The 18,060-nt window shown below is 45.5% G+C and overlaps 1 protein-coding gene across 1 annotated transcript in view; it reads left to right on the forward strand.

The window, feature by feature from the left end:
• The window catches only part of mdga2a (MAM domain containing glycosylphosphatidylinositol anchor 2a), a 51,892-nt gene extending 41,290 nt beyond the window's left edge, over positions 1–10,602 (forward strand). Inside the window, exons 11-17 of the mRNA XM_084678053.1 lie at positions 2,067–2,244; positions 5,573–5,593; positions 6,023–6,178; positions 6,799–6,963; positions 7,852–7,982; positions 8,433–8,532; positions 8,618–10,602. Coding sequence (XP_084534179.1) covers positions 2,067–2,244; positions 5,573–5,593; positions 6,023–6,178; positions 6,799–6,963; positions 7,852–7,982; positions 8,433–8,532; positions 8,618–8,706 — 840 coding nt within the window. The 3' untranslated portion in view covers positions 8,707–10,602. The remainder of the gene's footprint in view (positions 1–2,066; positions 2,245–5,572; positions 5,594–6,022; positions 6,179–6,798; positions 6,964–7,851; positions 7,983–8,432; positions 8,533–8,617) is intronic.
• Positions 10,603–18,060: the final 7,458 nt, after the last annotated feature.

Here is an 18,060-nt window from a genome sequence, read left to right on the forward strand (position 1 = left end):
CCACACTGCCTCTGATTGGCTCACAGCGGGGGCCCTTATCCAATCTGACGCCCCGCTTCGGGTCTGTGATTCTCGGGCACTGTTCTGCTGATCTGCTTAATGTCCTCTGTGGTGACTACTTGTCTCCGCTCGGAAGCTCCCACTCCCACTCACACACAACACACAGAAGGATGCACACACACTGCTATCAGCTGCTGCAGGCTTAAGTCCCCTTCTGTACCCCTCTCCTAACTGAGCTCTCTGGGGGTGACAGAATGTCTCTGTCATTTTCTTTTCCTCTCTATGCCCCTTCGTCTCTAACAGACTCTCTATGTTTCTTTTTGTTTGTTTCCCTATTTCTCACTCTCTCTTTTAAACACAAAACCCACAGATAAACTTCTCACACATGAGCACACATACAGATGCCTTTTTTTCTCTTCTTTCTTTCTTTCTTTCTCTCTCTCTCTCTCTCTCTCTCTCTCTCTCTCTCTCTCTCTCTCTCTCTCTCTCTCTCTCTCTCTCTCTCTTTCTCTCTCATAAATGATAAGACTTGTTGCCATAGCAACAAGGCATTTTTACCTCTGACAGGAAACCCAGCACAGCATGGCAGAATACACAGGGATCAATGCTAACACATCTAATGCTAACTCCTGTAGCGTTCCAGGCAAGAGTGACATAACCATGAAGTTCCCCGAACCCCCACTGTGTCTAAGGATCGGTCAGAGATATGGGATTCCTGACCAAATGAAGCTCAAGCCATTAGGTTAGCAACCAATCAGGTGCTCGCGTTAAGCTCAGCTCTGAAAGTGCCTGGAGCTGTTAGTCGTGAAGGTAACGGTTCTGCTATGATCAGATACAGAACAAGATCAGGACCATGAAGACAATCACCTGAACCATTTAACTGAGTCTTTCCACCGGTTAATCGTCTGCTCTCACCAGAGACAGGACCACCTTTACCCACAGCTAAAAACATTTGCTCTTTACGTCTTATTCTGTAGAAGCACATCCAGGGATAAACTTGTGTGTATGTGTGCGTACGTGTGTCTGTGTGTGTGTGTGTGTGTGTAACTCCTGCCACTGATATTTGAATAAAAGGTCAGTTAGGAGGAAATGAAATGTCAGGGTGCTGGGGCTGTGAAGTGGGTAGAGACTCCAGGACACACACACCCCTTCTCCGTGCATATCCAAGAGAGACGATCTGCTGAAGAAGGGAGTTTGGGGAGATGCCTCGGGCTCCAGCCATGTGCCCTGCCTCAGGAAGCCAGGCTGTCCTACAAGCTTTCAGGTTATATTACTGCTTCACATCAGCTAGCAACACAGCTGGGAGAGAGGAAGAAAGAAAGAAAGAGAGAGACCATTGTTGGAGATGGGAGAGTGGTTTTTGTGAAAAGTCAGAGAGAACACCAGAAATTGAGAGAGAATCAGAGAGAGGGAGTGGGAGAGAAAATAGATGAGCACGAGATGAGAGAGGTGAGAGGTCCTGATATTGGAAACAAAATCTTTTCTAGTGTTTTCTCTCAGGGATGCTGACTTCCCACCAACCCATCTTCCTGTTTCTCTCCTTGCTCAGCCAATCATCTTCTCCCAGTTTGGTCACAGTCATAATCCCCCTCTCTGTCACACCAGGGCGCCCAGAGCGGGGCTGGCACAATGCTCTGCACCCAGGGAAATATCACACATGCCAGTTGTCATCGCCAACATCAACAGTCATTAGTGACAAAGTGGCAGAGCGGCTTCTGTTCAGAAAGTGTGTGTATGCATGTGTGCGTGTGTGTGTGCAAACGTGGCCAGGTTTTGTTTGCCTTGTAAACAAGTGTATTTATTGTGTGACAATAGATGCAAACGAGTCTCGTTGACGTTAGACCCCTACAATGTGTTTGTGTTGGATTCTCATTATTCCCCGTCTCTGTCTCTCTCTCTGTCTCTCTTTGTCTCTCTCTCTGTCTCTCTCTCCGTCTCTCTCTCTGTCTCTCTCTCTCTGTCTCTCTCTCTGTCTCTCTCTCTCTGTCTCTCTCTCTGTCTCTCTCTCTCTTTCTCTGTCTCTGTCTCTCTCTCTGTCTCTCTGTCTCTCTGTCTCTCTCCACCAGACCAGTCAGTCTCGATGGTGGGAGCAGGAGATCTCCATGGAGGCTCCCATCCAGAAGGGAGAGTTGATCACCTACAACCTGACCGAGCTGATCAAGCCCGAGGCGTACCTTGTCCGCCTCACCCCCATCACCCGCTTTGGGGAAGGAGACTCCACTGAAAGGATGATCCGATACAGCGGTAAGAAGAGACCAGAGGCATTTTAGCATTTCATTTAACCTGCTGTTTTTATGACTCAGAGGCCCAGCATTTCTTTTCTTTATTGATGCTTTGCTTTTCTGTTCCATTTACTCCATTATTCTGTTCTGTTCGCATCTATTTAGTTCTATGAAAAGCCAATTGTTACATTTTCATTTCATCATTTTTCAAGGGAGGTAAGGGCAGTCCATCCTTGGACTTTTATCAACAGTTCTCATTGTTTACGGAATACACAATAAACAGGATGCTGGAAGTTGTCTAAGGAAATTGGAACATTGGTATGTGGGTACAATGCTTTGAATGGTCCATTATTGTCATGGTCACCCCCTTCCGCTCTCCCCGTCTATAGTGGTTGCAGTGTGGACCTCATCAACACAGTTGAACTATCCTTCATCATAGGCCACCTACGCCCCAGTTGAAAGGCTTCATGGACAGGCAGTTGTGTGGTGTGGGTCGTACCAATCTGCTCTTGGGCAGAGGTGTGCTGTCATGAGGGGCGAATGATTTAAATGGTAATAGAGACCCCTGCTGGTTAAGAAAATATTATTAGATCATTTAGACGGTGTGATTAGGGAGGGGATTGAGGGGAGAAAAATGTTCTGTTGGACTGATAATACGATTTGCGTTTGACTAAAATCAGCCACTGCTTAACTTAACTTTTGAAACTGTCACTCCTTAATCTCCTTTCTTCTCCACTCCACTTCTTCGTCACTCTACTCCCACCAAACAAGGAAATATCAGCTTTACCTGGAAAATAATTGAACCCCTCCAGCTAGGATTGGCCAGTTAGTTGCTAACATCATGTGGTCCAGATTCTCTCAGAGTTAATGAACGCCTCATCAGGGACCTCAGCTCTGTAGAGCTGCTGTCCAATCCCATGCCCCCTGCTGAGCCCATGTGACCCCCTTCTGGGTGGAGGACGCAGCTCTCTGGCTCGGTTCACTGACCCGGTGATTAAATACTTCCAGCTTGTTTACTGCCTGTGTGCTCCCTCTAACCAGGTGAGAGGGGCAAGCAGGAGTGAAGAGCATCGCCATCCATCCAGTCATCCATCCATCATCCATTCATTCTTTCATAAATCCATCCGTTTGTCGGCATCCCTTCTTTCAGAGAAGTGCCCCCATGAAGTTTGAATGGCTCTGGTTGCTTGAACAGTTTTGCTACCTTCTCTGGCTTCTGTCCCAGTTCAATATGGCAGCTGCCAGACACACTGGCAGGCTAATGACAACATGGAGATGCTCTACAAGCACACACACACACACACACACAAACTCTCTACTCTCTCACCCACGCACACATTGGCTGTGAGTAGATATGTGTGACAATCCAGCCTCCAGTCCAGCTGCGCCACATGGTGATGTGACACTGAGAGGTGATAATGACTCAGAACAGTGACACGGCATGCACGACAGATAATCACTCTACCCAGGTGCCTCACTAAGACCCATTACCTCAAATCCACTGTAACTACAATTACCTGCTAAATGCCTTGGTGCTCATCTCTTAACTGGCCTTCCAGTCCTGTAGTGAACAGCACGTGCCAGCCCCTGACATCAAGTAGCTGCTTCCTCTCTGGACAGGAAGACCATCTCTCCTACGCCCACTGTTATAGAGCATGAAGATGATGGTGGTAGATGTTTGTATGTTGTGACTATGTGAGAACTAAGCCTTGACAACCAACAGGCTGTGTCACATCATATCATGAACGGGTAGATGTGAGCAAATGGTGGTGGATTTTCACCATGCAGGACTGGAGGCTTGATGATGTACGGCTACAAAATGCTATTCCAGTCCCTCATACACTCCACACACACACACACTCCTCACACACTTAAATCGAATGTACACTCCACACACCCACGTCACGCGCACACACTCCAGCAACATTTTCAAACACCCCTCAACACTCCGCACACACACTCTAGTCACACATCATCACAGCTCTCAGATTCTAAGTGGCATTGGCAGCAAGTCCATTCCTTCTGGATAACACAACAGCCTCCGCTGCCTGGGGCTAGGCTGCACACACACACCCACACACACACATACTTCATACCAGTCTCCACACACTCACACACCCATGCGTACACTCTACAAACACTTCTCACACACAGCAGATCACTTCTCATATTTACTATTGTATCGCGCTGTCTGTTCTTTAGAGTTGTGGATTCAGACCGTCTCCGTTCTGGCCCAGAGACCTTGGAGAGAAGCTGAATGGACACGTCTCAAAACCAGTGTCGTTCTTCCTTCACCTCCTTTTCCTTCTCCACTTTCTCTCCAACCCCCTCTCCTCCTCTTGCTCTGTGGTGCAATGGGCTCAAAGAGCACCCAGAGTCTGTCACTTATCAGCTAATGCAGAGTGTGTTGCCAAATATGGAACATCTGTTCTCCTCAACCAAGACAACCTCCCTCCTCTCCCTTGCCTTCCCTCCCCTCCCTCCCTCGCAGGGAACAGCTGGCTGCTTTAGTAAGGAGGGGGATGGAAACTCCAATGCATAATTGCCTACTAGATTGCAGCTTTAGGGAAAAAAACAACAACAATATGGACAAATCATTAACATCTGACAATATTTACAACAAACACCCACGCTCCAGCATTGCACTGCCACTGCTAAAATGACAATAATTTCATACAGATGAGATGTAGCGAACTGTAGACGGCTTAAAGCTTGATTTTTTATTTAATTCATTGAGATTTTAGCAATTGGACCACTTTATCTCTGCCTCTATTTATCTCTCTCTCTGCACCTCGCTTACTTTTCTCTCACTCTCTCTCTCTCTCTTTCATTTCTGGAATTGTTTGTCTTTTTGAACAGCTGTTGTTTTGGTTCTCCTGCTTTAATATTCTGGTCCTATCTGTAGGTCTGGTCCTATCTGAAGGTCTGGTCCTATCTGTAGGTCTGGTCCTATCTGTAGGTCTGGTCCTATCTGTAGGTCTGGTCCTATCTGTAGGTCTGGTCCTATCTGTAGGTCTGGTCCTATCTGAAGGTCTGGTCCTATCTGTAGGTCTGGTCCTATCTGAAGGTCTGGTCCTATCTGAAGGTCTGGTCCTATCTGTAGGTCTGGTCCTATCTGTAGGTCTGGTCCTATCTGTAGGTCTGGTCCTATCTGTAGGTCTGGTCCTATCTGTAGGTCTGGTCCTATCTGAAGGTCTGGTCACTATCCAGCACACTGCTGTTCCCTGTGTTTCTATGCTTGTCTGTCTGACTGCTCCTTGCTGTCTGCAGAGGTTAACTGTCCCTATAAGACTCAGTTATTCTGGAAGTTTCAGCTCTTTTCTCAGATGTATCCCTCTTTTGTCTTTCAGCTCCTGTCAACCCTCATCTGAGTAAGTATCCATCTCCTCCTCCCTTCATCCCTTCCTTTTTTCTCCCTCAGGCAGATTGAAGCGTAAACATTTTATTACCCATCATGCACAGCTGTCCTGACTTAACACCAAACAGAGACAGAGCAGAAAGAAGTTTATGATGAGTCAGATGTTTAATGTCTGCCATAAACAACTCATTAATGTTACATTAACTGTAATGAACAGATTGTTAAGGTCAGAAAGAACTTTACTGTGGTGTACATGATTAATTACTTTTCCTGTCCTTCAATACCTTTAACATGCAGTATTGCTGCTGTAAGATGAAGTTGGCAATGCATTACAAAGTGTTACGATTAGGCTGAAAATGTTACAGTTTAGTGGCAGTCAATTTGGAAAATACATAACATGAGATGTACCTAACTTTGTATGTGTGTTTAATGTCATGTGCAGGAGAATTCCAGTGTGGTTTCGAGGACGAGGCGGTGTGCATGTTCACCCAGGATAAGACTGATGAGTTTGACTGGACACGCCATAGTGCTGCCACCAGAGACACCAAGTACACCCCCAACACTGGGCCTAGCAGTGACCGCAGTGGCTCCAAGCAAGGTTAACACACACACACACACACACAGGCAATCACACGCACACTTGTAATGTACGCATGAAAAGAGAGATAGGAACAGAGAGGGAGAGAGAGAGGGAGGGAGAGGTGACTGAGATATCTTGCTCTACTGTAGGGACAGTGTGCGTGGTTTCCCCTCAGGGGGAAGGTACCATCTTTGTGAATTATGATTGGCTGTCAGCACCTGTCAATCTCAGACGACCAATGGAAGCTGAGGAGCAGCTTTTCTTTTGAAAAGGAAAATAAAAATAATAAAGTCCCTCCCTCCCACAGTTCTCCTCCAGTCCCCTCCCAGGCCATTAGAATAAGCCAATTAACAGACCTGGGCCCATGGGGGGATATTTAGCTGAAGCATTTGACGGTGTGCTGAGATTGAGAGGGGCATCAATAATCGACGACTTTTAATTATCCAGGGCGTTCAGACGAAGCCAGGGAGTGTCTCCGTCTCCAGCTCCCTTTCAAAATCTCTCAGTGTAGAAAAAGAGATCCTGACACTGTTTTTTTTTTTTGTGGCTGTGTCAAGGCTTTTTAATAGTCATGTTTACGCTTACATTGTTCACGTTGTGTTCGTGTAATGGATGTGTACCGGCTGCCGGACCGTCAGGTTTCTACATGTACATTGAGACGTCCCGGCCTCGCCTGGAGGGGGACAAGGCTCGCTTGGTGACCCCGTCTTTCAACGTGGCGTCCAAGAGCCCCTACGGCACCGTGACGGCTCTCCCCTCCTACTGCTTCGCCTTCTACTACCACATGAATGGCAAGCACATAGGTAAGGTCTTCTACGCGCACATCCTGCATGCACGTCCACAGTACTGTGCAAAAGTCGTAGGCGCCAAAGATTCTTTTTTTACGTGATTATTGGCTTAAAGATTTGTTTGTCTGGTCGTATTTGCGCGGCAGTGTGAAATTGCCATTTTAAATTTAGAATGTTGACATTTTGTAGTCTTTCATTCATTATTTCGTAGTTCATTTTAGCTATATCCAAAATGTAGGGAAGAATGAAGAATAGCATATATAGTTTCCATATGTATGTGGAGCTGCACTCTGGTGAGTAGATAGGCGGCTTTCTCTTTCACCCTAGGTTCTGTCCTTTTCTCACCCGACACCTTATTATCACACATCAACTCTGAGGTGTCAGAAGCTATCCTAGTTTGACCACTCAGTGTTTCCAGACAAAAATCAAACACGCATATGTGCACACACCAACAACAAACATGTTTATCATTATCACACACCCACATATATGCCCACAAACAAACTTGTTTTCACACACACACACTCACAAACTCTCATCATCTTTTGTCACACAAACACACATTTATCCCGTACTTAGAAAACACGCATACCTCTATGCGTGCCTGTTTTGTTCCGCCCTCTCCAAAACAAATCACCCTCTGATCCTCCGTCAGCAAGTGATTGGCCCCACTGGACCCAGGGGCCTAAGCCCCACCCCCTTTGCCTGTTCTCACGAGTCCGTCCTCAGCCAACGGCCCTTGCCACGCACATGACCCCCTGACCTCCTGCACATGCTCCAGGAAGATGCCAATCCAGACACATCCTATCCTCTCTAGGCTCTCCCACTGTTATACATCTTTATCTCAGAGTCTCCTCTGTTTCTTGATAACAATGAGGGTGATGATGATGATGCTGTCTCCAGGGGCTTTGAATGTGTACCTGCGTCAGAAGACCCAGCCCCCTTCGGAGAGCTCCGTGTGGAGCCTGCGCGGTCACCAAGGCGACAGCTGGAGGCAGGCTAAAATCAACATCCACCCAACCGCATCTTTCCAGGTGGGCGGGCCAGGTTGCCCGGACACTCCTACTGTTGTTATTGCTGCTTCTACGTTATGACAACACCAATACTACCTAAAGCAGAGAGATATTACAAATTATGAGGAAGATTCTTATACAACAGTTATTTCGGACCAAGTATTATATTTAACAATAACAGAACTGGGACTGTTAAATGAATACGTATCACTCTGCTTACATTAATGACTGTAGTCGCTAGTCAGGAGGAATACGTTTGTGTTGCTTGGCAACAGTCCAGTCCCAGTCCAGTGGCTGAACTAATTTGTGTTTGCGGGATACAAACAAATTATTTAATAAACAAACAAATCATAATCTGTTGTTAACTAATGGCTTTTGTAGAACTGTTCAAAAGCAACATTGCTATTTTTGTATGTTTTGGTAAAACTATGATAACAACCTTGAAACGCTTCATCCGTCTTGTTCCTGTAGTTGGTTGTAGAAGGAGTTCGCGGGGCGGGCATCGAGGGGGATATTGCCATCGATGATGTCACCATAGAGGAAGGAGAGTGTAAAGACCCGCCCCCTATCAGTAAGTAAACGGAATATGGAATGTGCAATAGCACCAATAATTCTGACATCGATTCTGGTTTTAATTCTGTTTCTCCCCCATTCAGACCTGAGGTCCTTTGCCCCTCCTACAGCACCCCATATATGGCAGCTGGGTGTCACCCTGACTCTGTTTGTGATTGGCTGTCAGAGGTGACCCTCTTCCCCCCAGGACACATCCAGACTTTCACGCCCCTACCCCACTCTGACCTCACCCACCCCCCCATGGAAGACTCTGCAGGTTTGGACTCCACAACCTAGGCCCCCTCCTCACAACAGCCCCTCCCTCCCCTTTCTACCAAAGATTCAGTCAGACTGAGGGACTGTGGGAGGAGCAGGCCAGAGGAGGCCCACGGAGACGAGATCAACTCTGACTCGAGGCAGCGGCCTGCTCTGGGTGGTGTGGGTGACGGAGGGGGAGGGGGAGGTGGTGCTGAGGGTGGGGCCGTTTGTGAGCGACATCTACGGAAAACAAGGACACTTACGGAAACAAATTACAGTATATTTTTGTAAAGCACAAGGAGTCAAGAACATATTATTGTCATTGTTTGTTTTGGGTTTTTGTTTCTTCATTTGGCCATTCATTAATAACATCATTTAAGAAGACAAATGAATGGGTCTGAGTCAAAATCAACTTAATGCAAAGTGATAAGGATGTCGAAAAGGATGTTGACCCAAAGCCCTCCTTATCAGGATAGCAGAGACAGTTCTTATTATTTCTCTGTGTTCTGACTTCCCAACCTCAGCCTCAGGGCTGCCTCAGGACACAACCAGATAAACATAGATCACCACCACCACTACCAACAACAACAACAACAATATACTTGTTTACTTTCTCTTCACCCGCAGGCTACTCCATTGCTTTCTGGATAACAGCATTCAAATCTGTAGCTCAGTATGTAAAATTATCATTTTTTATGTTTCTATTTGTATTTATTTACTTTGTATATTTGACATGTGATGTTGTTTGCAGTTGGCTTTATTCAAATGTGCAATCTAATTGTGAGATGGTTTGGTAAGAACTCTACCACTAGAGTACCATGTGTATACTTACCATCAGGACTCACCATAGTGTTCTGGTCTGTACTGTACACTGCTATACCGGGTTGTATTATTCTAGCCTCAGTCCAGCTATACTCTGTTGTGTGTGGTGTTGTCTGGATGGTCTTGGTGTGTGTGTATGAGGCCTGGGACTTCAAGGCTGAACCCTAGGCACACCAACACATGTACTGTACGGGCATATGACCTTCTACGTCCTGTCCTTAACCAATCAGAATGTGTTCTCATCAACACGACCAGATGACTTCTTCTAGCTGTTCCTCTCTGCATCCCTGGATCGGACAGGCTGTGTTTGCCACTTCAGCCCCCATTAGACACACACACGTACACACACACACACGCACACACATACACACACATCTCTTCTGGTATCTTGCCCAGGGTCTCATACAGGGCTGTGATGTTGTGGAAAAGTCAGTCTGAGCTTGCTGTCCCTCCTGCACTGTGTCATTAGATGACATGATAATGCTTCAGAGTCCTGTGAGAAGGGTATTCAACAGTGTAACGGGTCACTTATACTGTAGGTTGGAATGCAGTTTTTTGTTTGCTCTCTCTCGACTACTAGTCAGTAACTTTTGGGTATCAACACGGCACCATTAAGCACATAGAGTTGCGAATGAAAAAACAGAACCTTGAATGTCAACGCCCTCTTTTGCCATCTCTTGCTCGCTCGCTCTCTTTCTTTACTTCTCTCATTTATTACCTCTCTCCCCTCCTCCTTTTGCTCTCCCCCTCTCTCCATCTGTCTCCCAGTATGAGTTTGACCCATCGATCACGATACTGTGGCACCAGACTGAATCACTTCAGTCTATTTGAAGGTTACTTAGTGTGCAGCTGAACGAGCAATGTTCCAGCATCTTAACATCCTATTGTTTAACAGCCAGCGGAGTGGAAATAAGAGCTGCCCTCTGCCAGGTAACCAAGTGCCTTCAGACACGCTGTAACATCCGTCTGGGTGGGTCAGGCACCATACAGCTCTGCAGCTGTCGGGAGATCAACCGTGGGGTGGGGGGAGGGGGTGGGGGGGGTGGGCGGGGAGGGAGGGCGTCTCTCAACACCAGAACCACGCATGGACCTGTGTCCGTCTCGCCCCTCGAAGAACCGTCATCACGGCCACGAACCCCTGCTGTCAGGGCCCCGCAGTGGACCTTGGTGCTGGAGCGGAGAACCATGTTGCAAGCATTGCATAAGAAAAACTGCTGAGGCCAAGCTTGGTCAGCGTGACTGACCTGGAGATCTGGAGCTAAGTGCTCAGACATTCAGACAAACATACAAAGAAACAAATGGACAGACTGTACGGCCTTGGGCCAGTCTGCAGTTCCCATTTCCTGGACCTGGATCTGGACTGAGGTGACCATCACATCTGATTGATTGACTGGAAGGACTCTTACCTGGGCTATCATTAGACTGTAGGTAATCCAATCCAATGCTCCCCTGTGTGAGCCGATTGCGTTTCTCTCAGAGTTATTTTAGTACTCAGAGTATAACTCTACTTTTACAGAGACTGACAACTTGGGAACGACCTGAGACCACGAGAAACCTTAACCAGCGGGTTTAAACAGCTAATGTAAAATCTATCTTATAATTGCTCCTACACTATCAAAGTTCTTTTTTTTCTGTGAACAATATTCTGTTTTGTTTTTACCTATACTTTTGATTGAATAGTTATTATGAAAATAATAGACTATTGCTATTATGATATCATATATTTGGTACATACCCTGTTAAGAAAAGGTGAATTACCAATGTTTGGGTATATATTCATACGAAAAGCACAAGACAACACAAACACAAGGACCCCAATTAATTTGACTTCAAGTCTAAATATTTGTCACTGCAGTTAAAAGAAACTGTTTAATAAAAATAATAATCTTTCACTTCCTTAGGCGAAATAACTTTATGGTTACATCAATTTGAGCATGTGTCATTACTTTTTTAATCATTGTATGTTTCTGCCCACATCAAGGTTTATAACCTTCTATTTATATAAAAGTTCAGAATCTGATCTTCAACATTCTGTGATTTTAGAGCTTTAATTATAGAAACATAAAACTTCTCTCCTTTCTCCTACCCTCATCTCTGTCCTATCCTATCCTCTCTTCTTTCCTATCCTCTTCTCTCCTATGTTCTCCTCTCTCCTATTGACTCCTTTCCTCTCTCCTATTCCCTCCTCTCCTTTTGTTTCTCTCCCTATGGCCTTTTCTGCCATTTTACATAACTACCACCAGCAAACTGATTATGTTAGAGTCATTTCATGGTGTTTTTATGTATGTTGATTTCAACCTCCAGGCAAAAACACCACTGAGCTTAGGCAAGCCAACAGACGTTTCCACCCCAGCAGCAAGCCCATAGATTCTATCACAGAGCAGACTCCAACAGGCCCTAATGCAGTTGCTCTCCTGGGAACAAAATCAGTGTATTCATTGGAGTAACCATTTCTTTAAGTAGAAAAACCCCCAGTAATAGAACTTTATCAAAATGAACCAGAAAGATATTTTTTATAAAGACTGTATAATTAACTGCAATAGACCTTTCTATCGTTCTCTCTCTTGGTTTCGACTTCCCTAGTGAAAACAATGCATTAACATAAACGAATACACTCCAAAACTTTCATTCTGAGTCTTATGTGCAAGATGATAATCAGGTGTGTTTGTGTGTGTGCGTGTGCATGCAATTTCTAAGCAGACAAAAAGGGCATTTTTACTGACCGGAACATAGATCACCTCTACCATGTTTACTACTGTATGGAAGCAGTAGGACCCTTTGTCTCCATGACAACCCGAAATAGATTCTTTACACCTCAATACAAAACACTGAAGGCTAATTATCTACTCCTTTACTAACTCCTTGTCCTTCTCCGGACACTCTCTCTCTACTCCTCCCTCTCACACTCCCGCTTCTCATCTTCCTCCTCCCCGGCCCTTTTCCTCTTCTCTCTCTCCTTGTTCTCCCCTTTCTACCCATCCTTCCTTCTTAAGCCACCTGTTTCTCATTTTCCTCCTGTACTACTCTACTCCTATTGCTCCCTTTCCCACTCCCCCACCAACTTCTCCTTTCCTCCCTTCTTCCTCTACCTCCTCCACTTACCACTTTCCCAAAACAAGATCCTTATAATGGAATTACCATCGAGCGTCTCCCTCTTCCATGTTTACTCAGAGAAAGCCCAGGATGGGTGATACATACCTGTGGGCCTAATAGGCCACCGTACATCATGCTGTAATGGATTTCCAATAAGCTCTGTGAGTGTGTGTTAAGTGCATCAGAGTTTGACCATGGTATTGAATTTTAAGTGGAGATCCTCCGGTGAGTGGACAGGCAATGATACTGCAGATATCCTGATGACTGTAAAAGAGAGGTTCAACTCGTACTCTTGTTCCATGTTGCGTCACTGAGAGGAATCTTTGTCGGTGTATATCTGCATTAATAGAGACCTACAGACTAGGTACCAAGGGATCTGCTCTGGCCCTCCAACTTGAGATTGCATTGAGCTTTGAAGTGTGACTGGAGATTACTTCAAAACTGGGCTTGCGTGTATGCGTGCGTACAGTGTGTGTGTGTAGACACGTGTGTGTGTGTTAAATGAGACGTCAGTCTTGTGATGTGGGTCTCCTGTGATCCCTCCTCAACCGTCCCATCTCCAGGGACATCGCAGCCAAGCCTCTGTTTCATACTCCAGCAGTCTCTCTCTCTCTCTGTCTTTCTACATCTCTCTTTCTCTCCCTCTTCCTCTCTCTCTGTCTTTCTACATCTCTCTTTCTCTCCCTCTTCCTCTCTCTCTGTCTTTCTACATCTCTCTTTCTCTCCCTCTTCCTCTCTCTCTCTGTCTTTTCTTCCATCTCTTTCCAACCCTCTGAATCCTTTGGTGACTCTCTCCGTCTCTTTGTTTGTCTCCTCTGGCCTGTGCTGGGTCATCAGCCGCTCAGACTGCTGTGCGAGGGCGGATTAACAGACACCACGTTTAATCCACACAATATGATGGAGTGTAGTGGGACCAAGTGTGACACTGCTTTGAAAAAGATCAAATGAAACACAAAGGCAGTTTTCAAACGCAGGGACTTGAACTATACTCTCTGGTCTCTGTATGGGGCAGCTCTGCTTGGCTGTGATCTCTGACCCTCACAGAGAAACAGTTGGTGTGTTTGTGTGTGTGTGGGGGTCGGTCGCAGCCTGGTCCTCCTTTCATCCTGCCCCTCAGGGTTAATCTGCGTGAAAAACGGAAAATATCAGAAGAGCTGGTGTCCCAGTGACCCTGCCACGCTGCCACCCTGCATACCAGGGAACAACATGCGAGTGACAACAGGGGGAAAGGCCATGAAGCGCTACACTGCTGGAAAATACCATCTGAAGAACAGAGGATAGAGGAGGGAAAGGAGGGATGGAGTGTAGGAGAGGAAGGAGGAGGGGAAACACACAGCCATGTGAGTCAGAATGTTGGCACAAAACACCCTACACAGTGGCAGTGTTCTTCTTCTGTAGAATAAAACTGAGTTGCCATGCCAACACAGATGCCATTGTGTGATTGCAGGTGTAGATGTTCTAACAGAACCAGTAAATGACCTGGTCCTCTATACCAGTAAAGCGCTTGGTACTGTCGTAGGTCTCTCAACATGTAAGGTCACTGTGGAGGATAATCGAGCTGCACGAGACCTTTGTGCTTCAGTCTCTTCTCTCAACCTTAAGAGATGCTCACCACAAGAATATTAATGAGAATGTGAGGTTTCCTAATGGAGAGTAATGTTCTGCTATGCAAACTGGCTTCAGATCAATAGATCAATAGATCAGGCTGTCATTACTACCCATGTTCATAATCAGTATTAACACAACCCCAGCTGCCTGGCTGGTCAATGCTATTAACTCAGCTTATGAGAATCTTCGGGAGATAGTGAGAGGGATAATGATGATGATGAGGTTATATTCAGCCAAGGTCCGCTTGAATTCTCGTTTTTCTCAAATTGTCTGTGCTCTCTGGCGCAATCCGTGCAAGTTCAATAGCTTGATGATGTGAAAGCACTCATTACAGTAATTGTACTGCATACAGTATGTGATGGTTTGCTTCATTTGGTGTCTCTTCTGTCAAACTGCTGATTGAAATGTTTGCGCGTGCAATCCTTCCCCCTGCTTGGCGGTTCGCAGCTCTATAAGACTGAGGTGCGCTGTGATTATTTTGGTGCCTCCATCTTGAAAACCTGCCTTTGGGGCCCTCACACTCGTCAGCACACTGATTGCAGCACACTCTGCATGCATGGCACAGCTTCAAAGGCAGCGAGGTAGGGAGGAGGCAGGAAGGTGGGAGGCAGGGAAGTAGGTTGTATTGGGGCCCTAGCATGCTTCCCTGATGGTCCTGATGGCCCTGATGGTCCCATATGCTGTGCTGCTTATAAAGTAATTACCCCTGAGTGCTCAGCATGCTCTCTTTCATCTGTGTGGGGGAGAGAGGGAGAGAGAGAGAGAGAGAGAGAGAGAGAGAGAGTGAGAGAGTGAGAGAGTGAGAGAGAGAGAGAGAGAGAGAGAGAGAGAGAGAGAGAGAGAGAGAGAGAGAGAGATAGAGAGAGAGAGAGAGAGAGAGAGAGAGAGAGAGAGAGAGAGAGAGAGAGAGAGGGAGTTATGGTTGTTGGCAGATGTATGATAGAGATGATGGTGGTGATGATGATAATGAAGACGATTACAATAAAGTAACAGGCCAAGGCTCTCTTCGGACTTCATCTTCTCTCTCCTTTGTGACTGAAAGCAACTATCCCATTTGTGGATAATCAGCAAGCGATTGCAAATGAGCTCCCTGCAGGTAGGTTTACTGTAGCATTAAGCAGTCCTCTAAGAAATTCACGGCTACATGCATGTTTTTACAAATCTAGAACATTCTCTGCAGGCTCCGCTGAAACAAGCAGCAAATTTAATCTGTGTCTCTGGGATAGAATCCCTGTCCACAGGCGGCCAATCAGAGAAGAGCCCGACACCTGCATTGGGGAGATAAGTGGAACCCACGCCCACCTCGCTACTGACTATTTATCCCAATTAACTTCAGAAGTAAAGTTCCTCCACACACACACACAGGTACCCACCTCTACATTTACCCCTGTCCTCCACAGACTCACCCCCAGGCTGCTCGACTCCCCACCCCCCCAAGCAGCACCTCCCCTCCTGCCTCCACTCCTGGAGGTTTACAGTAATACCTGGTTAACCTTTCCACCTCCTGCCTCCTCTGTTTTCATGCCCCTCCTTCTCAGTAGGAAAAATGAACTTGCCCTGTCTCGCTCTCGAACATAAAAGGGTCTCACCATCTAATGCCTGGTTCAGCGACAGAAGCTGGTTTAAGAACATGCAGCATGTCTTTTTTGCGTCAGATTTTAACACTCTTGCACTTTTGTAAAGCTACACTTTGAAAAACAAGTGGGAACAACAAATGTCTCTGTTGTTCGTTAGACACGGCTACTACGTGCCTCCAGAAGGGAGTCCTGATGGTTCTGGACAGTCTCAGAGCTGAGGAGCAGGTGATAGCAGATGACCTGATGTTTCCTCCAGGACCTGATGTTTCCTCCAGGATCACAATGACTCTTATTGAGAGACTTTTTGCTCTTGTTGGTTAGTTGTAACTGACTTAAAACTATTGTATTTGCTGTGTAATTTATTATTTTTTTTCCGCAGGTACACTTTTTGAGGTTCATGGTGTTTAATTGTATCTTGTTTAACTACATGATCTTATGGTTCTTCCCTTTGGGACCAATTTAGTTTTCACAATGTATGCTTCATGTTTTCGTTGCCCGCAATGTTTGGGGCTATCTCGTTGTTATGATCAGTAACCTATGCACTTTTGTAAAGCTCTCTTTTGGAAGCCGCTTTGGATAAAAGTATGCATAAATGTAAATGTCATGGGATGATAGTGGGGCAGTTCACTCACAAAGCCAGCCTTTGGCCAGCATCATTGGTGTCATGCACACTAACCTTTTATTATAGTCATAATACAGAACGGGCACCGGTGAGATTGTATCCAGTAACCCTATTCATCCTACTTTGTGTGTGTAAGAGAGAGAGAGAGAGAAAGATAGAGACAAAGAAAGAGGAATATGACATGTGAAGTATGACATGCACTGCCATTGACACTGAGTGAATGTGGGGTTTAGGAGTGTTTAGAACTCTCCAGGTGTGGTCTTGACCTTTGACCTTCCACAGCCTGAGTTGCCCAGCAGAGGACATGGAGGACCGTCTGCACACTAGGTCCTCTCTAACTCCAACCACAGTCATCAGTCTGGACTACTGTCTCTCCATGTTATCAGCAGACCGGATAACATATGCATCCCTGAGGTCTTTGATCTTCTGATGCTTCAATGTGGTGATGATCTCTCATAGAAAACCAGACTTACCTCAACAAGGAAGGAAGACTGCTTCTTGCCTCTGAGCTCTGAGTGATTGTAATGCCGTTCTCATTTCAAAGCCCAAATTAGATTCCAAACGGTCCTACCTGTGCCTTTAGTACTTCTTTAGATTACATATGAATTATAGATTTGGAACAGAGACATCAAATGTGATTAAGAAACATCTGTATGGAATGGAGAGCTGGTTTAATCATGAAGAAGTGAATTATGAAATCTGTCTGTTTCTCTGTGGTCTCTCTAAGGATTAGACCATTAGAACCTGAGTTCAGAGAGAAGATCATTTATTTATTGTATTTCTGCACCGCTTTGAGCTACTTATAAAAAAGAAATGCTCTTTCTTGGTATGCTGGGAACTTTCCCCTATTCTCCCAACCTTCACCAGACAATCTGTGAATGATTTTGCACAATTGCCTTAAGCATTCTGGTAAAGAGATCCTTTGATGTTCCAGGCAACCTTAAGAGCGAATTGAGTTCAATAGGTTTAAACACAATTCTGAGTTTTAAGCTTAAAAGCTCTGATTGTTATGCAAATAGTAGAATACCCTCTTACCATTAATAAGAAACTTCAGGAAAGACAATTTCCAATGGAATATGTTACTCCATACAGCATCACAAAAACATTAATGAAAGAAAATGTAACTTTTGACGTTCTTTGATTGCTCAGAATTAAGAAAGCACACAGAAAACTGGCTTCTGGCTTGGTAATCCAATCTTTCTACTATATTGGACAAGGAGACAGTGACATATGTAGTATCTAGTTAATTGAATTGGCGTTTTGCCAAACTGACCGCACTCATGAAATGATTAAATTGCACAATGCAGTAATTACTATGTGGACTCATATGAAACGTTCCAAGGACCCCATGGGATTCCAGGGTGCTGGAGCTGAGCCAGGCTCGTCAGACATCCTGTAATAGAGACAGAGGGAAGGAGAAGAAGAGAGGGAGAGCGGGAAAAGGAAAGAGGGGGGAGGAAAAAAGGAGATTTTAACTGCGAAAAAGAAAGGAAGAGCGAATTAAGGAAAGTCAAAAAAGAGATAACCATAACCGTTTTGTACTTTGTCATCTATAGATCGGTTGTCC

This window comes from Hypomesus nipponensis, chromosome 3, assembly GCF_054491055.1.
Source record: "Hypomesus nipponensis isolate SF chromosome 3, ASM5449105v1, whole genome shotgun sequence".
NCBI lineage: Eukaryota > Metazoa > Chordata > Actinopteri > Osmeriformes > Osmeridae > Hypomesus > Hypomesus nipponensis.